Raw genomic sequence first — 26,509 nt, 5'->3', positions numbered from 1 at the left:
AGTGTATGTGTGATGATGTAACATGCATGTGTTTTTAATATGTGGTTTATGATATGGGTCTTTGAGTTTGTGTCTGTGTGTTTAAAGTTGATGCACAATAAATCCTACATGGATGTGTGTGTGTGTTAAACAAGGTTAGTCTGAGCTAGCAGGAAGAGGACAAAAAATAAAAAATAAAAAATAAAAAAAAACGAGAAGAGGCGGGAAGGGCAGAGCAGCTGTAAAACAGTTGGCCTTTACAAACTTGACCTAAAGAGAATAAATGCTGGGAGTTATAGAGGAATAAACTTAAGCATTATAGGCCTCCCTCAAGGACAATGGGAGAATATGGCTGAAGGAAAAGAAGGAGAGAGAGAATATAACAAGGAAAAAAAATTTTATCTAATGTGTTATTAAAGTAAATAATTTGATTAAACATTTCGCGAAATGCAATGCAAACACATTTGAGTTGTTTGCGGCGTTTGGTTTGCACAGGTGATGGACAGCTGTCCGATTTCAGTCCCAGCTGAGATTTGAGCTCATTTCCTGCCAAATTCCTGATATATTGTCCCATATCAGCATTATGGCCTAAATTCTTTAAATCCCCTCAAAGGAAACTCTCTCCAACCCGTTAAAATGGAGGAATTTTGCAGCATCTGTAATGTATTTCAGTCTGAAAACATTGGACAGGGACGCGTCACATGAAATGAACCCTCTGCTCTGCTGTTAAAGGAATAGCTTATCCAGAAATACAAATTCTGTTATTTACACTGCCTATAGAAAATCATCATACCCTGTGAAAACCTTGTCTCATTACACCCTGGAAAATAAAACAAATTAAGTAAACTTTTTTGAGCTGCATGTACACATTATATAATGTGTACTCTCATCATTAAGGTAAAAATATTATTTAAAAAAAATTCTGGAGGATTATTAAAAAATTAATCAGGGAAATGCCAGGTTTGGTAAAGTGATCAGCCCCTTAGAGTATACCATTATAAACTTGCTCAGGTGCAAACAATCGACTTTCAGATTAAACACCAGGCTAATTGCCCCACCTGACATTAATAGTAGTGGTGTTGATTACTTCAGAATAAAACCAGCTGTTTCTTGAAGAATCCACTGTTAGTAGTGCATGATACGGCAAAGAATTCACCATGGTTGGGAAAGACCTCCAGGCCTCCAGGATAAAGTTGTAGAAATGTACAAGTTACTGTAGGAGAAGGCTACAAAAACATTTCAAAGGCTTTAGCTGTCCGTCAGTATGCTGTTCAGAGCATCATTAAGAAGTGGAAAACATATGGCACCACCAGCACATTGCCTAAATCAGGCCTTCCATCCAAAGTAGATAACAGAGTCAGGAGGATATTGATAAAAGCTAACTTTGGTCAAAAGCAACTTTGAAGGACTTACAAGTCTTTATGGCTGGGTCTGGTCAGTCTGTGCATGTGACAACTATCTCCCAAGCTTTACACAAAGCTGGCCTGTATGGCAGGGTGGCACGAAAGAAGCCTTTCTTTTTTGCGCTATGCAAAATCACATTTGGAAGAGTTTGATACCTTCTGGCAAAAGGTGCTATGGTCTGATGAGACCATAATTTAACTTTTTGGACTGAACTCCAGTCAGCATTATGTTCGGCAAAGACAGCACACCACCCAAAACACACCATACCTACTGTGAAGCATAGTGGTGGCAGCAGCCTTACACTGGGACTGGGCGATTGGTCAGAATTAAAGGGAAATGCTGCAAAGTACATACAACCTGCGTCCCTCTGTTAGACAGCTGAAAATGGGCAGGCCATTCACCTTCCAACACGACAATAATCCTAAACATACTGCCAAAACAACAACCAAATGGCTTGAGGATAAGGTGGTGAATATCCTTGAGTGGCCAAGTCAGAGTCTTGACTTAAATTCAGGTGAACATCTGTGGATGGATTTGAAAAATGACTGAACTTGAGTAATTCTGCAAAGAAGGTGTATAGACATATCAAAAAAGGCTGTAATTAAAGTAAAAGGTGGCTCTATGAAGTAATAAATCAAGGGACTGAAGACTTTTCCAAACCTGTTATTCTATTTTTTTGTTGTTTTTTATTAATTTGCAGAACTGTTGTGTTTTCATTGGTTTGATGTTGTGTTTTCATTGTAAGCAAAGCTGCAGATGTTATTTGGAACGGGGTTTGATTTCAGGCTGTATGACAAATAAAGTAACTATTTCAAAGAGGTATGATGATTTTCTGTAGGCACTCACTCTCATGCCACTCAAAACCAGAGATGTTTAATGGAATGTTGATGCTGCTGTTTTCCAGTTAATCTAAATCGCAACATGAATTAATATTTTACCCATAGATTACCCTCAGGTCATCCAAAATGTAACTAAGTTCCTTTAGAGTATGTAAAGACATTCTGTTGTCCTTTTATTATTCTTTCATAGAGAGTATTGTTACATTTTCTATTTTTTGTTGGTTCCATTCTATTAGTTTACAGAACAGAAACCGGCTACAGAGTGCTGTTACAATGTGCTCTAGGATTATTGGTTTGCCTGTTAGATCTCTTTAATGTTTATATGATCAACAGACACTCAGGTTAGCAAGTTAAGATAATTAAGGATCACTCACATATTCTTCATTCAGCATTTGAATGGCTCCCTTCTGGACGTCGGCTTCGTTGTCCTGCGTGTAGAACTCAGAGAAGGAGAGCCACCTTTGTTCTTAAAGCTATTTTGCTTCTAAATTCCAAAATGTAACATACTTAAAATGTAACATTTTGTATTATGCACTTTAGATGTTTTTGAACTATATTATTTTTGTATTATTGTTGTTATTGTCATTAATTTTTGTTTACTGTTGTTTATTTGTACATTGTACATTGTGCATTTGTTTGGTAATAAGTTTGTTTTAATGTGCTGCTCAATATGCCTTTGAATTGCCCCTTGGGGACAAATAAAGTTTTTTGAATTGAATTGAATGTAGATGAGTATGTTTCTTCATCATATTTGGAAAAATGTGTCATTCCATCACTTGCTCACCAGTGGATCCTCTTACTGTGCAATGGGTGCCAACATGTTGAACAGCTGATAAAAACATCACAATAATCCACACCACTCCAGTCCATCAGTTAACATCTTGAGAAGCCCCAAAATGCACCCACATTTTTGTTTAGAGCTGTTTTGGACTGTTTTGGCTAATAAATGGTATTTGATCTATGCACATTTCTCTCCTGATCACTTGTTTTATTACTAGAGGAAGCGTTATTATGAATTATGGTCTAAAGCTAAATTTCTCAATACTGGATGGACTGAGTGTAAGCACATTTTCATTTACAGATGAACAATGTTTTGTTTTTTTCACACAAACAGTACAACACACAAGTTGTATGGACTACTGTTGTGAAGCTTTGTAAATACAGCCCCAGCATACATTGACTTTCATCGAGCCTCATTTATCTAATTACGTAAACTGTCGCATGATGCAACACGTTACATTACCACAAAGAATTCTTCATCATGTGACAGTTTACATAGAAATTTGTTCTGCTTGTGTTATGTGGAAGACCTCTGATGAAAAACTGATGAAGGAGTTTTTCTGGAGAAATTCTGCGAAACAGATTTCACACAGAAGAAAATCATACACATTTGTGTTGAATAAATGGTAAGTAAATAATGACATAGCATTTTTGTACAAACCTCAGATTTAATTTCCATTTTAAATGAGATAATTTAGTATGTGTGTTTCCTTGTTTTTGCATGATAATAATCATATCATTTTAGATGACTTGATCAAATCACTCCATTTTCTCAGTCAGCATTTGAATCATATGGTAAATTTGACATGAGTTCTCTCTTTTGTTTCTCAAAGGCCATTGTGAAGAGATCTGGCCTTTGACACAACAATGTAAATGTTTATTTAGCGAGAGCAGAGCCCACCCTTCTCTCAGTGACTTCACACAGAAAGACCTTTCACTGCCCTTCTCTTTCTTTCTTTAGCTCTTCTTTCTCATTCCTCTCTTCTCTTTTTCTTTCCATTCCCAATCCCAGCAAAACTCTTCCTTCCTCCCTCATCTCTGCTTTATTACTTCACTCCAGGCCTCTCAATCCCTCTATCTGTTTTTCTGCCCTCTCTATTTCTGGAGGGTGTGTGTGTGTGTGTGTGTGTGTGTGTGTGTGTGTGTGTGTGTGTGTTTCAAACAGTGGCGTCTTTCACTGCGCTACAGCGTAACTGTGTCACACCCCCAGAAAGCCCCTTCGCTCCACTCCTCTATTTCACTTCCTCTCCTCCTCTACTCTCAGTTCCCTGCTGCTCACACACACACACACACACACACACACACACACACACACACACACACACACACACACACACACACACACACACACACACACACACACACACACACACACACACACACACACACATGTTGGGTTTACATGTTTTATGGGGACATTCCATAGGCGTAATGGTTTTTATACTGTACAAACCGTATTTTCTATGGCCCTACACCTACCCTACACCTAAACCTAGCCCTCACAGGAGATTGTGCACACTTTTACTTCCTCAAAAAAACTCATTGTGCATGATTTATAAGCCTGTTTCCTCATGGGGACCTGAGAAATGTCCCCACAAGGTCAAAATCTACTGGTATTCCTATCCTTGTGGGGACATTTGGTCCCCACAACGTGATGAATACCAGGTACACACACACACACACACACACACACACACAGAATAAAGTACACATAACTATAGTTTATCATCCTGCAAATAGAATTTTGTACACCCAATAACATTCCTGAGATATCTAACCCATAATAAAACACACACACACTCTCTAGTTTACACATACAGAACAAGAAATGACACAATGTAACACTGATCATGAAGAACAAAACTGCTTGCCGAACTTAAATGAACCAATGTTTATGCACAAAGAAATAGTTTTAGCCGACTCTGTTCATCTGTTCAGAGACTTTCACCTACTTTGGGTTAGATGCTGTTTTCTCCAAATATGTACTTTCCCCTAGAAATAGGAGCCACTCACATAGAATGTGATTTTGCTTTAAAACTACCCAACATGGGCAGTGAAATGAGGAAAAAACATGAGATCTCAAAATGCATTTTAAAGCTAAACAACTGAACTTGAGTGCCATGTTTTTTGAATGGTGTGTCATGTGTGGGATTCTGCAAAATTGCAACCGGTTTAGTCACTAGAACATATAAACACATCTGTCTATGTCATAGAACACATAAATAATAACCTAAATCACAATAAAAGCAAACATGACTAAACTCACCAGAGTTTATATGCATAGCAGGTATAATTAATGGCACCGAAGGTGCGATGACACCTATTGTATCTGTGTTCTTTTTATTATTATTATTCCACTCTAGAAGTCTAAGGCAGCTCATAAAACCGCTTGTGGTTATTACATTTTTATTAAGTTATGAAATTTGGCACACAGATAGAGGACATTCTCAACATTAACCACCGCAAGTTTGAAGTCTCTAACTCAAACTCTCCACTAGTCCAAATTTCACTTATATTTATGCTTATAACTTTTGAACCGTAAGGTCTAGAAGGAAAATTCTTTATTGTTTTTTCTCCGCTGTTTTTAATAGTTCTAACTTTTTGGAACTTGTCCTAGATGGTTTGTTGATTTTCACCAAAATTGTCTCAGATTATCTTCAGACCATGCTGGCAAAAAGTTATGGAAATAAAGTTGAATAGTCAAACGTGTGTTATAACAACCATGACCTGAGGCTACCTGCACAGTTTTGGCGCAACACCACCTAGTACTCAGGAGATATAAAAGGAGATATAAAAATGCCTATTTTTGCTTATAACTTCTCAACTGTTTGGCCAAACATCACAAATTGGTCTCTGTAGATTTGGTGCAACATGCCGAGTCGTATGATACCCAAATTTCCATTTTGGGCATTGACCATTTTGAATTTTAAATTTTAAAAGTTATAAAGAAAGTTTCAAAAATGCTAAGAATGTTTGAATAAATTGGGCTATTGTAATGAAACTGATCTCAATATATTCTTTGGGTCATGCTGAAAACATAGATACCAAACTTCCTTTTACATACTCCTCCTAGACTGTTGGTGTCACATCCCCGGACTTTCATGTTGGTTTCTCCCATTCTCCCCCGCAGTTCAGTGTGTGTTTGGTACCCACCCTCCCTCTTCTGCCTAGTCCTGATTCTCCGCTGGTTCCGCCTAGCCTTCCTGAATCCCCGTTGTCGACTGTCTGTCCCCTTGCTCACCCTCAGTCCACCATCTGTGCGGTGGGTTCGCCGCGGGTCTGCCAGTCTCCATCGGTGTCATGGCTGGAGGATCCCTCACCATCGCCTCCAGCCTCAGAGTCCTGGACTCCGCCTCGGCCCTCCGACCCTGCGGCTCCACCCCGGCTCTCTGCTCCCTCGTCTCCGCCATCGCCCGTCGATCCACCAGCTCCACCGGGCTCCATCGTCCCTCCGGCTCCGCCCTGGTCAGTCGTCGCCCCACCTTCGCCTCTGGAATCTACTCCTCCGGCTGTGCTTCGTTGCGCCGTCCCACCGGCTCTGTGGACCTCCTCCCTCCCACGGGCACAGCCTCGGTCCTCTGTCGCTCCGGCTCCGCCGCGGATCTCCGGATCTCCATCTCCGCCTTGGTCGCCAGAGCCTTGGGTTCCACCTTGGCCCTCCGGATCCGCGGTGTCACCCAAGATCATCGGCTTTCCGTCTCCGCCTCGGGCTCTCCCACCACCTGCTCCGCCTCCGTCGGTCGGCCCCTTGGAGTCGTCAGCCCTTCCTCCACCATGGCTCCTCCCTCCATCGGCTCCACCGTGGGAATACATCTTGGCTGCGTTCTGGGTCCCACCTGGCTCCTCCTGCTCCAGCCCATTCCTGTCACATCCTTGGCTCCTCCCTCCGTCACCACCCTGGACTCCATCTTGTGCCCTCCTCCCGGGAGTCCGTCCTCCGCCGAAACCCCCTCCTAAGACTGTTTGTTGTTTCCTGTTTGTCGGCGTGAGGACACGCCTTCCGGGAGGGGGAGGTAATGTCACATCCCCGGACTTTCATGTTGGTTTCTCCCATTCTCCCCCGCAGTTCAGTGTGTGTTTGGTTCCTCCTTCATTGTCTCCACCTGGATGTGTAATCAGTCTGTGTATTTAAGGTGTGTGTTTTCCCCTGTACTCTTGTCGGTCTTTGATGTTAAATGGATGTTTTCCCCTGGTGTTCCCGTGTCTACCTGTATTCCGTTGGATTTATTAAATACTTCTTAATATTACGTTGTTGTTCGTGTGTTCCTGCCTAATCCGTGACAGTTGGTCCGATTTTCACCAAAATTTAGTCAGATCATTTTTAGACTGTGCTGACAAAACATTATGGATTTCATGATGATAGCAAAAACTGGTTTTGTATAGCACCACAATAAATTTGAGGCATGATGCAAGACTATGTCAAAGCTTTACAGAGATACAGCCTCAGACGAATTAACACCAAACTTTGTGTGTGCCATTGCCACCTTACACAGAACACACCATGTCGGCTTGATAACACTGCCACATTTTGTTTAAAAGTGATCACCCATTAAATCATATTACTAGAGCTTTTATTTGTAATTTTTCAATCATTTTGACTAAAATGATCCTAAAATGGCTTTAATTACTCATTGTTGCAGTTGGTCTGATGCTCAATGCAATACTTAGCTCCTCATTTTGCCTCTGTTGTGCTTGGCCCCGTAATTGCTGCTTGCAGCTATATTTTGGGCTTGTTGTCATAAATGATCTCATAAAAATCTGACTGTGCTGACAAAAAGTAGAAACACAAATGTGAACCCTAAAAAAGGTATTTTTAAAGCAAACCTCTTCTTTTGCCAGAACATTCCATAAATATTTTTTTAAGTATTTATATTTCTGTTTTCTGAAGTCTAATCACAGTTTAATCAATAGTATTAAGTGAAATAAAACAACCGAAAGTGTGTACGAGAAAGAGAGAGAGCACAGGATGGTCATCAAGTTCTCTCAAGTGTTCAGAAGCTCCACTTCTAGTCAAAACACGTGAGTTTTTCTTTCTGTGCCCAGTTATCTTACCGTCCCCTCAACACACACTCCAAACTATAAAGATAAACACACACACACTGCTATGTATAGCCAAACAGCCCTCAGAGGGGCCAGCAAGAACTTTTCCTGGGTTCCACCTCCATCTGTGGCATTTCAAACCCAGTCACAAACCCAAACTGCTCAGTTATGTGTTGCTTGAAAAACTCTTAGCAACCAAGTCCCCATAAAAATGAAGGATTTAAGCTATAGGTCCTTTGAGGAATTAGTGGAAATCTAAGGCAATGGCTGGCTGTGTCATGAGACTAATCACTTTGTTTGCAAAGAGCTTTTACACAGTAATTATAATCTGGCTTCATTGTGTTGCATTGCACATCTCACTTCCAGTGAACACAAACAGTGAAAGATGTTGTAACTACAGCAAAAACATCTCCAATGCTGTGTTATGACAGAAACTGTTGTGAAATGTTTACCATAAGCGCTTAGGTAAGGGCGAGAGATAAGATGTTGTAATGCATCTGAAGGAATCCCTTGCCTTAGGGATTTTTAGCCCACAGATAGTGCTGAAATTCACGTTCCCTTGTGAAAAAGAAGTACATTTTAGCATACTTTTAAATAAAGTACTTATTGGAAATGGAAATAATAATAAAAATATATACATTATGTCACAAAAGTGAGTACAACCCTTTGTTTAGAAAAGAGCATCTCTGACATATTGTTCAACATCTGCTTTTGTGTTTCACTGAGAAAAGAATTTGTAAATCTGTATCTTACAATTAAATATACAGTATCTCACAAAAGTGGGTACACCCCTCACATTTCAGCAACTATTTTAGTATATCTTCTCAAGGGGCAATACAATAGAAATTAAACTTGGATATATTTTAGAGGAGTCCAATGTGCAGCTTGTATAGCAGTATAGATTTATTGTCCCCTGAAAATTACTCAAAATACAGCCATTATTGACAAAATAGCTGGCAACAAAAGTGAGTACACCCTAAGTGAACTTGTCCAAAGTGTCAATATTTTGTGTTAGCACCATTGTTACCTGGCACTGCCTTAATCATCCTGTGCATGGAGTTGACCAGAGCTACACAGATTGTTGCTGGGATCCACTTCCACTCATCTATAATGACAACACAGAGCTGCTGGACATTAGACACATGGTGCTTCTTCACCTTATGCTTCCTTCAGCTTCTATACTGCTATACCACCTGTCCATTGACTACTTTAAAATATATCCAAGTTTCATTTCTATAGTATTGTCCCTTAAGAAGATATACTAAAATTGTTGCTGAAATGTGAGGGGTGTACCCACTTTTGTGAGATACTGTATACTTAATTGTAAGCTACAGATTTACAGATTCTTTTCTCAGTGAAACACAAAAGCAGATGTTGAACAATATGTCAGAGATGCTCTTTTCTAAACAGGGAAAGTGGATGGGAACCAAAAAGCACAAAATTCTGTGTGCATATGAAAATAATAGTGGCTCGGAGTGACATTAGGGTGGGTAAATCATGTCAAAGATGTCACATTGGGTGAATTATCCAAAAACAATCACAGCTGAGGCAAACTGGCTACCAGAGAGCTCGTTCAGATTTCAGCACTTGAATGACCCACAAGACCAACGTGTCCTAACACAAGCACTGCAGCGTGTTTGAATCTATCTGAAGTAATCCTTCTAAAATTGTGTCACTCACGTCTGCTGTGTGTATCACGCCACCAACAGCAGGAAACTGCTTGACCACATCAACTTGACCACAGTTCAAAAATGACTAACGTTGGTTTTGAGAGCTCACATGCTGCCCTGGGTCGCTGGAACATTTCGGAGATGTATAATATAACTACCGCCCAGGCAGATCTTGGAAAGTTGGATTAAAGAGAACTGGGTGATTTATGATTTGTAAAGAATCTGGCTGTAGTCAGAGTTTGACAGGGGAGTGAGAACGAGGCTCAGCTCAAATGAACCAAGTCAATCTGGAAGGAAAGTTGAAGAAAAAGACTGCAGTGGAGTTTCTGAGAGACAAAGAGATGGATGGAGAACCGGCTCCTGGAATAGTGGGGAAATCCATCCCTTTGACATGAAGAACGCACTTTGGGATGAAAGTGTTTGATGAAATCTTTCAGAAAATCAGCGGTAATTACTAGTGGTTGGGATGAAGCGCTTTCACCAAACTGTGGTTTAATCTGGGAGGTTGATGTTGAGCAAAAGAGCTTATTGAGTGATATAACATGGGACTTTCCAATGGGAACATTTAGCAAGTAAAAGAGTGTCACTCTAGACCAACCAGCATATTTAAAGGAACAGTTCACCCAAAAATGTGCTGTTGTGCTGTTAATTTATTCACCCCCAGGCCATCCAAGATGTAGGTGATTTTCTCTGATGCTGAAAACTGTGGTTCTTGGTGATTCATAAAATGTAAGTCAACAGATACTGTCACTTTAAGAGTCAAGAAAGCATATCAAGTAACACAAAGTGAATACCTATGGCTCTTGGTGATATATTGAGGTCTTACGACATTATTACCTGTAAACGGCAGCCTTCTTTTGAACCAGTTCTTTTTTGTGAATCAGTTGAATCAGTTCAGCTAATCAGACTGAAGCGTCTCAAACAGTGTGTGGCACAAGCATCACAGATCTACAAGTTACTCAATCAAAACTCACTTTCAGATGTCAGACAGTCACTCCGACTCGAAATGAGCCAAAATACTACAAATTTGATCTTATGCTGAATGAACTGCCTTAGCGCTCCAGTTCCTCACAGTCAGGGGCGTCGTAGTTGGGGGAAAAGGGGGACTAAATTACCAGGGCCCCAAGTGTGGGGAGGGCCCCCGAGGATCAACCCCCCCCCGGAACGTAGTACAGCGGGGGCCCCTTAGCTGAGTCAGTGCACAGGGCCCAGAACGACGCAGCGACGCCCCTGCTCACAGTCACTGAACTGATAAGAAACCGTTTGATTTGGACCAAAGACTGATGAGACGCTGATCAAAAGCATGTTTATATGCTTTAGACATTTACATTTCATTATTGTATACTATAACAATATAATTGTGTATAAGTGACATGATTATGTAAACAAACTGGTGAGTCGGTTATTTGAACCAGTTTGCAAAAATTTTGAACTAGTTTGCAAAAATTAATCATAATTTCCTGTATGCATGAGGCTCTGGATTACAGGTAATAATGTTGTAAATATTGTTCAGTTTCTTGCACGGACCGGTTGTTTCACTTCATAAGATCTCAATACATTGCCTGGAGCCACAGGTATTAATTTTGTGCTGCCTGTATATGCTTTTTTGACTCTCAAAATGCCTTTATCTGTTGACTTGAATTTTCTGAATCACCAATAACCGCGGTTTCAGCTAAAAACATTCTTTACTGTTCTACTAAAGAAAAATAGTCTCTTACATCTTGAATGGCCTGAGTGTGAGTGAACTGACAAATTTTTAAATTTATGTGTGAACTATCCCTTCAAAGCTGAAGTAACCTCACCAAACCGAATAGCAAAATCATAAGATTTCCGATTCCTCTCTTCATCCAACACTGTTGGGTTAGTCCTGCTCCAAACTCACACCATTGCTGGCTGAGTGGAGAGGCTGAGATCATTCACAACACACACAAACTCCAGTTTAGCAGCTGAGGTCATTATATGAATGGTAAATATTTGGTATTAAAAAAGACTAAAACAACCTGAATGAGATTAAACTCTGATTAGCCTGTTTACAAAGCCAGTTAAAGGAGCCATTTCATTTATGCCATTTGGAATAGTATTTGGGGTTTCCACAACAGTCACAATTTATTTTTTCATGAGAACTTTCCACCCTCTCTCTGACCCGTTAAATTAATCATGCTGTTTTTGCTGCCCTTGACAAATGACCTCTGTTATGACTGGCTAACCTCCGTGAACCAGCTCTCGTTCATTAGAGCGAGCCAAGTTATAAATACTGAGAAAGTGACTGATATGTAAATATGTAAATCATGTTACTCATAGCATCACAATCATGATGATTTACGAATGAGATGTTTTGTAGCTTATACACTGTAAAAAAAAGAAAAAAAGTTGTTTCAACTTAAAGATTTTACGTTAACTCAACTCAAATATCCACGGTTTCATGTAGTACCACTTAACATTTCATGTTGACTAAACTTGAACACTTACTTTTTTAAGTTGACTTAACTTTTTCAAAAGAGTCCATGAGTTGTGAATGCCAGTTGCCTGAAAATAGTACACTTAATTGTACTAAATGTGCGCTTGTAGTGTACTTAAAATCTTAAAAGTATGTTTTAAAGAGTGTACTTACAGATTATATAATATTACTAAAATAAGAGGACTCACCTGTAGGCTGCACCTGCGGTACTCTCTGTCCTGCCCTGAGCATCTGTAGTTGTGGGCCGCCGCTGGAGGCCTCCACTCCCTCTCGGCTTCGTTTCTGGAGGGCTGGCCGGCGTTCCGCAGGACCCAAGGCTCAGAATTTGTGTTTGTGGGAGTCTGGAAGCCATAGGGAGGAGGCTCTCTGGGAGTTTGTGATCGGTGGATAGTGTGCGTGTAAGAGTGTGGGACTTGGCGAGAAGAGCGTCCGTCGACGCGTCTGTCACGGGACACGTGTCTCTGGGTCAGGGGCCGTGAATGTGGGATTCGCTCGTGTTCCCGCACTCTCTCCATGCGTCTGTGTGACTCTCCATCACTTGTTCTCTCAGCTGCAACATCACTCTCCACATCTGCTGCCTCCAATTTCTTTTCAGGCTCTTTCTGTTCTCTAGTAACAGCCTCTGGAATATTTTGTTCTAGTTCTCCTTGTGTTTTATCCACATGTGAGCTGGAGTTCACATTGAGAGCATCGAGACTGTCTGTGGTGGTGGTGTTGTGGCGTCGCGTGTGCCGCGTGTGACGGTTTTGTCTGTGTAGGGGAAGAGAGAACGGCACCCTGCCATACCCAAACTGTCCAGGGCGAATAGAAGAACCAGACCTGATGTGACGAGGAAAGAAAAAAACATGTATAAGTATGTTAGGCCTGTAGGAGAAATACAGTGTTTTTGAATAGAACTCGGCAAAGATTAACACATTAGAAATCAAGATATCAAAGCTAAATGAATGATAAGGCCATAAAATTCCATTAAAACATCTGATGTTGAAAAGGGTGTGTAAAACCAACTGCATTGTGTCTATTTTGTCCCATAGAAAGACTTTCTAGAGAATTCACACTGGTTCTCTTTAAAAGAATCAAAGTCAGACGTTATTAAAGGGATAGTTCACCCAAAAATGAAAATTAGCCCATTATTTACTCATCCTACAGGTATCCTAGGTGTATATGACTTCCTTCTTTTAGACAAATCCAATCATTTTTTTCTCTAAACAATGATGCTATTTTTTCAGCATTTATTTGAAACAGAAATCTTTTTTTAGGAATATAAATGTCTTTACTGTCACTTTTGATCTATTCAAAGTATCAGTTTCTTTCAAAAACAAATACCGACCACCAACCGCTGAATGGCAGTATATTTTGAATTTATATGAAACTTGAAATAAGTAGGTTTACCCAATCACAACTGAAAATCCACTCAAGTTGAGTTACAATGTGAATGCCAAGAGAACTGGGTTCACAGTTGAATCACTTAAAGAGACAGTTCACCCAAAAATGAAAATTAGCCCATTATTTACTCACCCTCCAGGCATCCTAGGTGTATATGACTTCTTTCTTTCAGACAAATCCAATTTATATTAAAAAATATTAAAATTATATTTAAAAATTATATTAACGGCATAGACAGGTGTTTCTCTTCATCAATCGAAAAGAAGTCCAATAAAGTGCATCAACCATAATAAAAAAAGTACCTCACACAGCTCTAGGTGGTGAATAAAGTCCTCCTATCCATATTTAAAATGTAATATATAAGCTCCGGGCAGATGACGTTGGGCACTGGCATTACACATGCACCTGCCAGTCTTGTGAAAACCAACGTTTTTTTACAGAAGCAAAGGAAGCAACGTTTCCGGACTTTTGCAAAGGAAAACAAGTCCCGCCTTGGTATACACTGCAAAAAATGATTTTCTTACTTAGATTTTTGTCTTGTTTTCAGCCAAAATATCTAAAAATTCAAGAAGAACTTTCTACACAATAAAAAAATGATTGTCTTGTTTTCAGAAAAAAGTCAAAATTAAGTGAGTATTTGCTTAGAACAAGCAAAATAATCTGCCAGTAGTGTAAGCAAAAAAAAACTTATTTCAAACAGAAAACAAGATTATTTTTCTTACCATATTGGCAGATTTTTTTTTTGCTTGTTTTAAGCAAAAACACACTTAATTTTGACTTGTCCTCTTACATTTTTTTTTTTTTTTTTTTTTACAAAACTTGTTTTAGATTTAAGTATTACATTTTAAATATGGATACCACAGGAGGCCTTTATTCACTCCACGGAGCCATGTGAGACACTTTTTATTATGGATGGATGTACTTTATTGGATTTGTTTTGGACTGATGAAGAGAAACACCCACCCATTGTCTTGATAGAGGTTGGGAAAGCTAGGATTACTTTTAATTTAACTCTGATTGGATTTGTCTGAAAGAAGGAAGTCTAATACACCTAGGATGCCTGGGTAAATAATAGGCTTTTATTTTTGGGTGAACTGTCTCTTTAAGTGATTCAACTGTAAACCCAGTTCTCTTGGCATTCACAGTGCAACTCAATTTGAGTGGATTTTTCTTTGTGATTGGGTCAACCTACTTATTTCTTCAAGTTTTATATTATTTCAAAATACACTGCCATTCAACAGTTTGTGGTCAGTATTTGTTTTTTAAAGAAACTGATACTTTTATTCAGCAAAGCTGCATTGAATAAATCAAAAGTGACAGTAAAGACATTTATATTGCTAAAAAGATTTCTGTTTCAAATAAATGCTGAAAATAAAAAAATCATCATTGTTTCCAGAAAAAAAAAAAATACTGGGCAGCACAACTGTTTTCAATGATAATAATCAAAAATGTTTGTTGAGCAGCAAATGATCATAATAGAATGATTTCTAAAGGATTATATTACACTGAAGACTGGAGTAATATTGCTGAAGGTTCAGATTTGATTACAGAAATAAATTACATTTTATAATATATTTTAAACTGTAATAATATTTCAAATTTTTACTGTATTTTATAAAAAAAATGCAGCCTTGGTGAGCTGAAGAGACTTCAAAAAAATTCACAAATCTTACCAACCCCAAACTTCTGAATGGTATATAGTGTAATGCTGAATTATTAGTATTATAAACTGAAGATTTAAAATATTACACAATATTGTAGCAGTTAGAAATGTTTGCAATTGTGTGAATGTAGAAAAAATACTTATCTACATTTGCAATGCACAATATACCTTAAAGTAAAGTAAAGCACAAAGCATCGCCCTTTGACTCACGCACGCAGCACTTTCAGACTTTATATTTATTTAAATCACAACCTTTTCTTGGACACATTGCCATATTTATCACACAGCCTAATCTATGAATGAGCTATGCTAATGTAAACAGGAAGGTCTTCCCTAACGGCGACCAGTCCTGCTCACCTTCTTACAGATGCTGGATCCCTATTGGTGGAAACTGACCTTCTGCTTCCACTGCCTACAGCTCTGCCGTGATTGGCCGACCGTGCGGGAACTCTCCCGTAGGGAAGTGCAGAGGATGAGGAAGGTGAACGGTAGACTGAAACCGGCTCCTGATTGGGTGTGCCAAACTGCACTGGCCTTGCATCGCCAGGTTCGTTGCGGTAGAGCGGTAATCCAGGATTCGGATTGGCAGGGAGAGGTGGAGAAAAATAAGGAGGCCTCTCAGCGCCACCTCCTCCATATGGAGGGGGCTCATTGTTGGGATACAAGGAGTTGTAGTAGGGTCTAACCGCAGAGAGCACAGGGGTGTTGTTCGGGACACCCGGTTGAAGGTAAGACTGTCTGTTCCACGTAAGAGGCGGAGTTTGGGGCGGTGGCACACACTGTCTCCGCCTCTCAGACACGCCCACTCCACAGCTCTGAGAACACTCCACCCACTCGCTCCATGGACTCCACACTCCTTCAAGCACCTCCTCTTCTGCCTGACGAGACTGTCGTCCTGCCACCTGTCAAAGGAAGATCTCATAATTATAAACAGTAAATAAATATGCCACATGCAACATATGCACAATACTGATGGAAATCGCATATTTCTCATGTTACAAAAACAGCATTCCTCCATCTTAGAAACATTTCCAAACTACGGAACATGTTACCTGTTTCTGATGCAGACAAGTTAGTTCATGCATTTATGACATCTAAACTGGACTATTGTAATGCACTACTAAGTGTTTGTCCTGCATCTTCAATAAACAAGCTACAGGTAGTCCAAAATGCAGCTAGAGTTCTTACCAGGTCAAGAAAATATGATCATATTACCCCAATTTTACAGTCTCTGCACTGGCTACCGATTAGGTTCCGGAATATTACTTCTTACCTATAAGGCCCTTAATGGTTTAGCTCCTGCATACCTAACTAGTCTTCTACCATGCTTCAATCCATCATGCTCCCTAAGATCGCAAAACTTTGGTAGTACCTAGGATAGCAAAGTCCACTAAAGGAGGGAGAGCTTTTTCTCATTTGGCTCCAAACTCTGGAATAGCCTTCCTGATAACATTCGGGGTTCAGACACACTCTCTATGTTTAAATCTAGATTAAAGACTCATCTCTTTAGCCAAGCATTCACATAATGGTCTCATAACCTTGTACTTCAGTTGCATCTGATCAAATGCACATTAACATTTTTTAGCTTGGGTTAAAAACATACATTTTTGCTTGGTTGGAACAGCAGCTACGCTAATTATTCCTCTATTTATTTCTCCATCTCTGACTAAAAACATGATTCAAATTTTAATTTCCTTTAAAGCCCAATATGTTCTTTAGATCATCTCAAATCATGGTTGAGAAAATAATTGCTGCATTCTTACAGTCATGTTCATTTTTGAATTTACTTTTGTTTTTAACAATTTAGAAAAGTCTCAGACTCATATTCCACATGCACAGTTGCAAAAACAAACATCACAGATAAATGCAAAACCAGCCCAGGTGCATAAGCTGAAAGCTAATAACCAGCCGTAATTATAATTAATTAAAAAGAAGTCGGATCAATATCAAATTACATAGTGCAATTCAAATCGCAAGATTAAACATGCAAAGCATGTACAATTGTTTTGAAATCACAGAATAATTCCCCAAACTACACCCAACAACATGCAAGTTGAAACACACGGCCTGTTCTATCACGCACAGTGATGAATGACATTATGACTAAGAAAGAGGCATAATTATACTAATGGTGTGTGCTGCATTCAGGAAGAGGCTGGACTCTGGAGTTCAGCCCAGTGCAATGACATTCTTTACAATGCTGGACGCAGATTTGATCTAATTCCAGTTACTTATATAACCTCATTTCATCAATCAGGAGCAAAGAATTTGAGCATCTGCAGGGCAGGCAGAGGTAGAAGGGAAGAAAGCAACAAACAAAAGAATCCATTCAGTTCGCTAAAAAAGGACAAGAGAACAAGGCCTGTAGTGCACCTCTGATCCTGTCTAAACTGCCATCAAGGTCACACAGCGCCAGCCTGTGTGTGAGTAAGTGCATGTAATGCAGGTAAGAGGCATTGACAGATTGACGGATGGTCAGAGAGATAGACAGATTGTTTTTGGAGCTGGATTAGCTGCAGTAGCCAGGATAATCTATGTGCATGTGATTTCCTGCCAGTTATAACATCTAGCATGCAGTGCTGTTTGAAATGCAAGAAAAGACAACAAACTCATTTCTAGTTTTCTATGGTATTTGTCTCCAAGTATTTCTACAATAAGCTGTTGTTGAAATAGAGCGTAACAGTGTGCTGTACAAACTACACATGCACATTAAACTCTCAGCGAGAGTCGGCCACTGCAGCTCCTCTTGAATCTCTGGTGGTCCTCACCCTCTGTGTGTGTGTTTGCTTACTTTGAACATGTGCATAACTGCTCGCTTGTCTACATGTGAGTGTGATTTTTTCACACCAACGCCCAATCACAGCCACATCTCACAGACTCCCAATGGACGATCCCACATCAGAGTCCAGATGACCAAACAATGGAAAGATCAGCTCATGCGGCCTGATTTAATGGTCAGATCCAGCACTGGCCGCAGGGGCCGATAGAGTTTATCTGAACTTCTCTGAGAGCCACAGAGGATTCATTCAGCTACAGCTGGTCCACAAACATATGGCAACACTCGGACAAGCACTTCTCTCTAATAGTAGAGCATGCAAATGTTAAATCATCATCATCTTCATTATCACTCACCGGCTTCTCTGCTTCCTCAGATGTTGTTAAGGGCAGGACAGCGAACACACAACAGCAAAACACACACAATCTGCGAGGAAGAGGAGAAACACATATGAGGAAGAGTATTTAGAAGTAGAAGATGCATATTTCAATTTAATCATGTTGTGACATTACATGCTATATAAACACATGATGAGCACTGTAAATTATAGGCTCAACAAGAGGCTGATTAGATTAATCTCTGCACAATTAGGAAAACAAGCTGATGAATTCCAATACTCCTCAATGGCTCTCCCAGAATTTCTTCTGACAGACCGTTCCCCACCCTGCCTGGCTCCTATTGGCAGTGCCTCTGGATATGACTTATCCTCAAAACATTCCCATATCAACCACATTCAAAATGCAACGCCTTTAACCCACATCTTAAAGTTCTGGTTGGTGGCTTTTCATCGTAAAAATACTTCACATTGTGTCATGCTAATATTTGTTTTTTAGAACAAAATTCCAAGTTGATTCAAAATGATAAATGCTAGGTTACTTCTGTTTGAGGTCTAACACCTGAAATGGTTAAACCACATATTAACGACTCAGAAAAAGTCATCTTGGATTATGTTGTTCTTTACTCTTGGTTAGCAATTAATCCAGAATGGTCAGGTCAAATTTCACATTGTATATTCTAGTAACTTTACTTAAGGCCTGTTTATACCAATGGCAATAGCTATAATGTTTAAATAATCATGTTAATTCTCACAATAGGAAAGCATTGGAATCAGTTTTAAAAAAAAATTTCAGCAGATTACTGATTCAAAATTTGTCAGCCAAAAACAGCAGTATGCGCATATAATAAACTTGCTATTGTGTGTTCATATAGAAGTTAATGCAGTTTTCAGTTATTGTTCTTGGTGTGAACAGGCCTTAAACTTGAAGTTGAGACTCTTCTGAGCAACTTTTCACATTTGTTAACCCTGAGACAGTACTAACCCTGAAATGTGGTGCTAAGTATACACTGACAAAAACAATAAGTAAATTTACTTAATTTTTATTTGGCAAGTTTTTGCATGATAATTTGTTTGGACAAAGTTACATATTTCAGCTATTTTATTGCGATATCATGAAACCAGAATATTGGCTCAATCTGATTATGGAAATCATGTCCTTTGCATATTCAGAATATTTACTCAATATAGACTGATTAGTATCAGAATATGCTTGTAATGGTTCCACACGAACCGTTTTAAAATGATTAATTACTAACTCAAAGTAACAGTGTGAAACATGGAACAAGATTATGTTTACTTAGTGTTAAGACTAAACCTAGATTAGAAATACCAAGTGTAGCTATTGCATTTTTCATTTTATTGAGGCCAAACAATAGATAACAACAATCAAGTGCATGACCACTTAGAGTGCCATCATAATTAGGTCAAAGGAACATTGTTTACACTTTTGAAGTGAAGTGAACATAACGGGTTAATTATAATAAACTGAATGTCTGAATGGCTTTAGGGTCACTTTTCTCATTTGCTGTGCCAAGGATATACAGTGTGAAACAATGCAGCGCTCAAGTGTTACAGCGAGCTGTTTGGCAACAGACAACTCATCATGAAGTGCCAAGGTGGTTAACCCATTAAATGCCAATTGGTGATTAGGTTCAGCATCTGAGAAGTAACAATCACATCAGATGCATTAGTCATGGAATTAAAGAGAATGTGTTGTTCATTAGCAGAATAATGTCATGATATTGGACGAGCAATGATTGTGTTTACAGGCACATCCTTTTCAAATTATTCTGTCTTTAAAATGTTAGTAAAAGAAAGTCAAGACAATCAAAAACATGATCATTTGTTTGGACAAAGTTATAACTGCATATTTCAGCTGTTTTATTTAGATTTCAAGAAATCAGAATATTGGTTCAATCTGGTGGAAGCTGAGTACATATTCAGAATATTTACTCAATATTCACTCAAGTATCTGAATATGCTTGTAATGGTTCCACACAAACCGTTACACCAAATTGATTCATTACTAACTCAAAATAGAGTGAAACATGGAACAAGATTGTTTACTTAGTGTTAAGAATAAACCTGGATTAGAAAATACCAACTGTATTGTATTTGTTCATGTTATTATAGACTCAGAAACAATGTTACTCTCCTGGATAACAACAATCAAGTTTCTGAAAGTGCATCTGTGTGTTATCCTCCTGACTACCAGGAAAAAATGTTTTGAGATTTTAGTATTTTTTCATGTCTTAAACATTGTTTAGAGTATAAGAACCAAATAGAATTTTTTTTTTTTTGAAAATTTTTATTTTATTAATGTTATGCTACGTCCTCTGTAGAGGACATCAGGACTTTAACAACTCATTTAAAAAAAAAATAAAAAGACATGAATAGACATAAAAAGGCAGAAACAGTAAAAATTTTTGTTTTAATTACAAATGAATTTTTATTTTCCATACTGTACCAAACTTTATATAAAGATGATTCTCAACTATATTGTTTAAAGATATAATGGCATGATTTGATAAACCATTTTTATTTATGTGAAAGTGTGGAAATGGCCATGAACAGCTTTTTCCATTATTAACAATGCATCTATAAAACATGTGACCCTAGACCACAAAACCAGTCGTAGCACGGGTATATTTGTATCAATAGCCAAAAATACACTGTATGGGTCCAAAATATAGATTTTTTTAATGCCCAAAATCATTTTGTTAATGCCAACAATCAGATTTTAAGTGAAGATCTTGTTCCATGAAGATATTAAGTAAATTCCCAACCGTAAATATATCAAAACGTAATTTTTGATAAGTAATAGCCATTGCTAAGAACTTCATTTGGACAACTTTAAAGGCGATTTCCTCAATATTTTGATTTTTTCACACTCTCGCATTCCAGCTTTTCAAATAGTTGAATCTCGACCAAATATTGTCAAATACGCTTATTTATTCATTATATATATATATATATATATATATATATATATATATATATATATATATATATATATATATTATCTTTCATATAATGTGTAAATCTCAATTGATCCTTATGACTGATTTTGTGGTCCAGGGTCACATGTGTTTTTGGGGCAACATATAATGAACAAATACGTGTAATAATGGGAGTGATAATTGGCAAGATTTTCATAATAATATCTAATATTTCATAGCATATTGAAATATAATTTCACTATTCACTTGCGGTGTTTCCCAAAATGTGTAATAAACATGCATTAAGTCCTGATGTCCTCGACAGTGGATATTCGTGAAATGAATGTCCTGTTTCATAACAGAAAGTTATATTTTAATTTGAAACCCCATACCATTTTCATGAGATGTTGTTTTATGAGAATTTAAATGACCATTACAAAATATCATATTTTCATAAGGGTGTTAAATTTGATCTCTAAATTAATGTACATCAGGCCAGAACTACAGAGTGCCAGAGCAAAGCCGCAGTAACATTTTAAAGACCAACGAGAGACAGTGGTGAAAACTTCCAAACATTTAGTATCTGAATGTGCTCTATACAGGACATCCAGACTTAAAACGGTGACATGTCTCAGAGAAATAGCTAAAACTTGTCCTTTACAGAGGACAAAACTCCATAGCTAGTCAGGAGGTTCTAGTAAATAGGTCAGAGGAACGTTGTTTACATTTCTGAAGTGATCACAAGGGGTTAATTTCAAAATCCCTGCTCCACTGGACCCCAAACACTTGAGCAATCTGTCTCAAGAGAACGTGAGGCTTGTTTGTACCAATAATGTTTATCTGTCTGATGAGTTTCCACATCATCTGTGGTCTACTATTAGTGTTTCAGAACAGTGTAAAATGATGCATGACATTTTGAGTGCTGCCGCAGACCCGTAATCATACATGTGGGTTAAAGCGGCGCACCACGGAAACCTCAGCACAGCATCAGGCCAGAACTACAGAGTCCCAGAGCGCAGAGCGGGGTCGCTCAAGCCGCAGTAACGACCCCCCGCCTCCGGCCACGTTTTTTCACCCGCCCGCTGCAGACTACTGGAGGAACCCGCCACAAAGCCTGCGTCCCGATACAAGAGCCCTGCTACTGGCGATTTAAACACGCCCAATAATCCGAAAGGAATGCCACGGATCCGAATTCGAACCACTTCATCACAATGAAGTTTTAAAACAACGCAATAACAACCTGCTGCGAAGTGCACTTACTTTTTTCTTTCACTTTTAATTACAGAAATTGAAATTGTGTTGAAACTCAACAGAGAAATGAGACTGTAGAAATCATGCTTTAAAGTAATTTAGAAGATGATTATCAACGAACAGGCATATTAAAATCCTCTAATCAAGACTTTAAGCTTTGTCAGCTTGCAAAAACATACCCTAGAGGCACTTAAAGAAATGTTTGGAGCCTATCAGGATCTATTCCAAATTATGATTTGGCATTAGCATTCCTTTTTGATTTTTGACGTATATATGAAATATGCATTAGCAATATATATTTATAGTCAGTGTTCTGATTTGACCAGAAACAGTCTATTGTAGCTGATTCTCGTGGTTGTGATCTAGCCAGACTCGAACCCGTGTCCGAAACCTTCCCCCCTGCGCCCGCAGCCAGTGGCACGAACAGGATACGAGACTCAATAGACACCTAATGTCTCTCCATCCGATACAACGATGCGCAAAAGTCACAAACGTGCCCAAACCCGCGCGTTTGCGCTGTCATTGTGCGAGTGCATGTGCGCGTTACCTGCTCACAGATCCAGTCGTCATTCTGTCGTTCTGTGCGTGAACTCCTCACACTGGCGTCTGTCTCCCGCACGAATCCGTTCTGCGTCAAGTTTGTGAAAGAGCGAAAGAAGCAAACACAAGATCCGCGGAGTTGAAGGAGTTGCTTGGCGAGGTTTTCCTCGGTTCTTCAGACTCGTATGTCTATTCTGTCACAGTCTTTCTCTCTCTCTTTCACTCTCACACACTCCCCTCGAGTAAGAGAGGGAGGGGTGTAGGTTTTTTCCTGTCGTTCACCCGACAACTTTTTTTGTCCTTGTGGAAATCTGGTGTGACGCTGGACAGCTAAGGGGTGTGCGGAGGCCACACTGACTCTCTCTCTCTCTCTCTCTCCATCTGTTTTCTTCTCCTTCTCATAGCACTCAATTCATTCTTCATGTGTTTTGTTGGCTCTGACACACACCTGTACATCATGTGTCATCACTGTTCAGCAGAAACTGTGTAGATATTTGTTCAGCAGTGAACGCCACATGAGTTTAGTATCACACAGATACTATTAATAGTTCATTATAATTACTTTCGGTATCAGCACATAGTGGAGACTAGGGTTTAGTTTTCAATCTTTTCTCCACGGTTTTTCTCCAGGGTAGAATTATTAATTGAAATCCATTTTTGTACAAAAACTTCAAGGCTGCAATGAACATTATTGCCTAGAAAAAAAGAAAATACACACAAAAAAACACACTGTTTAAGTAAAAAAAAGAAGATTGATGTTTAATCATGTGAAATATAGGATAATTTATTAATAGTACACTGTAAAAAGTTTCAACTTAAGTCAACTTAAAAACCTAAGTTCAGCAGCTGTCTTAAGTTTTTAAGTGGAATCAGCTTAACACTTGAAGTCATTTTAACTTATTACAATAAAAATGAGCTGATTCAACTTGAGTTTAAATGACTTAAGTTGATATAACTTACAATTTTAAGGCAGCTGCTAAACTAAGTTTTTAAGTTGAAACTGGTTAAAACGTTTTACAGTGTATAAAAAAATAATATGTCAAATTAAATGATATAAATGTTAATTAAAATGTCCTTTTTTGTATAGTTTCAGTTACTGTTTAAATATTGCTGAAAAGTTACGTTTTTAATGGCATGGTGTGACAACATAACTCAAATAATTTATAAAGTTTATATTTATTTTATTTATTATATTTTAAGTATATATTCACACTTGTTGTTTTTGAACAGTAAGATTTTTAATGATTTTTAAAGAAGTTTCTTCTGCTCACCAAGAAGTCTCTGCTTTTTTGACCCAAAGTACAGCAAAAACAAAACAAAAAACATTTTTTACTATTTCAAATAACTGTTTTCTATTTGAATATTTTTTAATGTAATTTATTCCTATGATTTTAAAGCTGAATTTTTAGCATCATTACACTTGTCACATGATCTTTTAGAGATCATTCTAATATTCTGATTTGCTGCTCAAAAATATTTATTATTATTATTATTATTATATTGAAAACAGCTGAGTAGAATTAAACTTATTAATTTCTAAAAAAAAAAAAAAAATCCCAATAAATATATAAATTTTAAATAGTATATTGTATAATGTTACAAAATATTTTTATTTCAGATAAATGCTAATTAATAATAAAACTGTTCCTTAAAAAGCAAACCAGCATATTAGAATGATTTCTGAAGGATCATGTGACACTGAAGACTGGAGTAATGATGCTGAAAATACAGCTTTGATCACAGAAATAAATTACATTTTAAAATATATTCAAATAGTAAATAGTAATTTTAAATATGAAAAAAATATTTCAAAATTATACTGCTTTTGCTGTACTTTGCATCAAATAAATGCAAGCTTGGTGAGCAGAAGAGACTTCTTTAAAAAAACATAAAAACATTAATGTTAAGTTTTGAACAATGTTTGAAACCAACATACAAATCCACTGCTACAGATTTTTTTTTTTTTTTTTTTTTTTTTGGTGTTTTACTCAGAACCTCACAGTTATTTGGTTTATTTGATTTATTGAATGTTTCTTTGCCACCAACAGTTAAAGAGACAGTGGTGTGGAAACAATCCACAATACTTGTTTTAATATTTTCTAAATCTTTGAATCCAGATTTTTAATGCGATTTCATACTTTTGACCCCACTTTATAGATACGAAAAGCCTGAGACCGCACTGAATATTTTTGGACTCGAAAAATCACATTTATATTTAATGGCAATGAATGCTTGAAACAACACTCTCAATAAAGCTCAAGAGAGATCATCATAATGACTCCTAAAGATTGGAAATATTTTTAATTAGACCTCAAAATAACTTTAGTAGTAAAAATAGTTTGCCAGTCTGATTGGGTCACAGTTGCTCAGAAGTCTTTAAAAAGGCATAATAATCTTGAAATTGCTCTAAAAAACATTGGGGCAACTGCATTTGTTTACTGTTAAGGGAGGGGTGCATAAATTAAAAACCACTGAGAACGAGGTCCGTCAAGCATGTCAAGATACACAACTGATGACTGATGAATCACAAGAGCCGCACGAGATCAGAGGAAAACTATATATATATTTATAAATCACTGAATCAAGGGCCACTGTATGGTTTCATCCGTGACGAGACACCGCATAAACAAAGCGCTGTGAGAGGTGAGAGGAAACTACATGAGAGACGTTCAAAGCCTGTAATCATGCCAATATAGCAGAACAAAGATAACATGTATCTAACAAACAAGATAGCATATCGTAATCACGCTGAGAGAAATGTAGGGTGACGGCTGCGCTTCACTGCTTATGCACTGGATAAAGTTCTGTTTCTGTGGGTGTTTCCTGACCTATCTTGGATTAAATCATAACCTCCGGATATAATGGCAAATCTGAGTAAAGCAGAAAGGAAAGCTACTAGAGGAACAAAATGATTCATGAGAATACAGAGAAGCTGAAAACCAAACAAAATGCATGTTTATACATAATGCCAAAGATCTTAAAAGTCTCATATAAACTGTTTGGAGTCAGTAGGATTTTTTATGTTTTTCAAAGTCTCTTTTGTTCATCATTTATTTAAAAATACAGTAAAAAAATGCTAATGTTGTGAAATATTTTTATAATTTAAAATATACATTTTCTATGTTAATACATATTAAAATGTAATTTATTTCTTTGAATTTTCAGCATCATTACACCAGTCTTCAGTGTCACATGATCCTTCAGAAATTATTCTAAGATGCTGATTTGTTGCTCAAGAAACATTTCTGATTATTATCAATGTTGAAAAACAGTTGTGCTGCCTATAATATTTTTGTGGAAACTGATGCATTTTATTTTTCAGAATTCTTTGTTGAACAGAAAGTTCAAAAGAACTGAATTTATTTGAAATGGAAATATTGTGTAACATTATAAACATCGTAAATTGATTGATTTAATGCGTCCTTGCTGAGTAAAAGTATTAATTAAAAA

General features: G+C 37.9%; 1 protein-coding gene across 2 annotated transcripts in view; it reads right to left on the bottom strand.

Annotated features, from left to right (window-relative positions):
• adamtsl4 (ADAMTS-like 4) overlaps window positions 1–23,298 on the bottom strand; it is a 73,083-nt gene extending 49,785 nt beyond the window's left edge. Inside the window, exons 1-4 of one of the 2 annotated variants that reach the window (XM_073846695.1) lie at window positions 23,067–23,298; window positions 18,349–18,418; window positions 15,574–16,118; window positions 12,359–12,989 (exon numbers count right to left, since the gene is read on the bottom strand). In XM_073846695.1, the coding sequence (XP_073702796.1) occupies window positions 12,359–12,989; window positions 15,574–16,118; window positions 18,349–18,418; window positions 23,067–23,089 (1,269 nt within the window). In that variant the 5' untranslated portion in view covers window positions 23,090–23,298. The remainder of the gene's footprint in view (window positions 1–12,358; window positions 12,990–15,573; window positions 16,119–18,348; window positions 18,419–23,066) is intronic. The other variant, XM_073846696.1, reaches the window with a different exon arrangement.
• Between the last annotated feature and the right edge of the window lie 3,211 nt (window positions 23,299–26,509).

The sequence above is a fragment of the Garra rufa genome, chromosome 9 (assembly GCF_049309525.1).
Source record: "Garra rufa chromosome 9, GarRuf1.0, whole genome shotgun sequence".
Lineage (NCBI taxonomy): Eukaryota > Metazoa > Chordata > Actinopteri > Cypriniformes > Cyprinidae > Garra > Garra rufa.
This window is presented reverse-complemented; position numbering and strand designations above follow the sequence as displayed.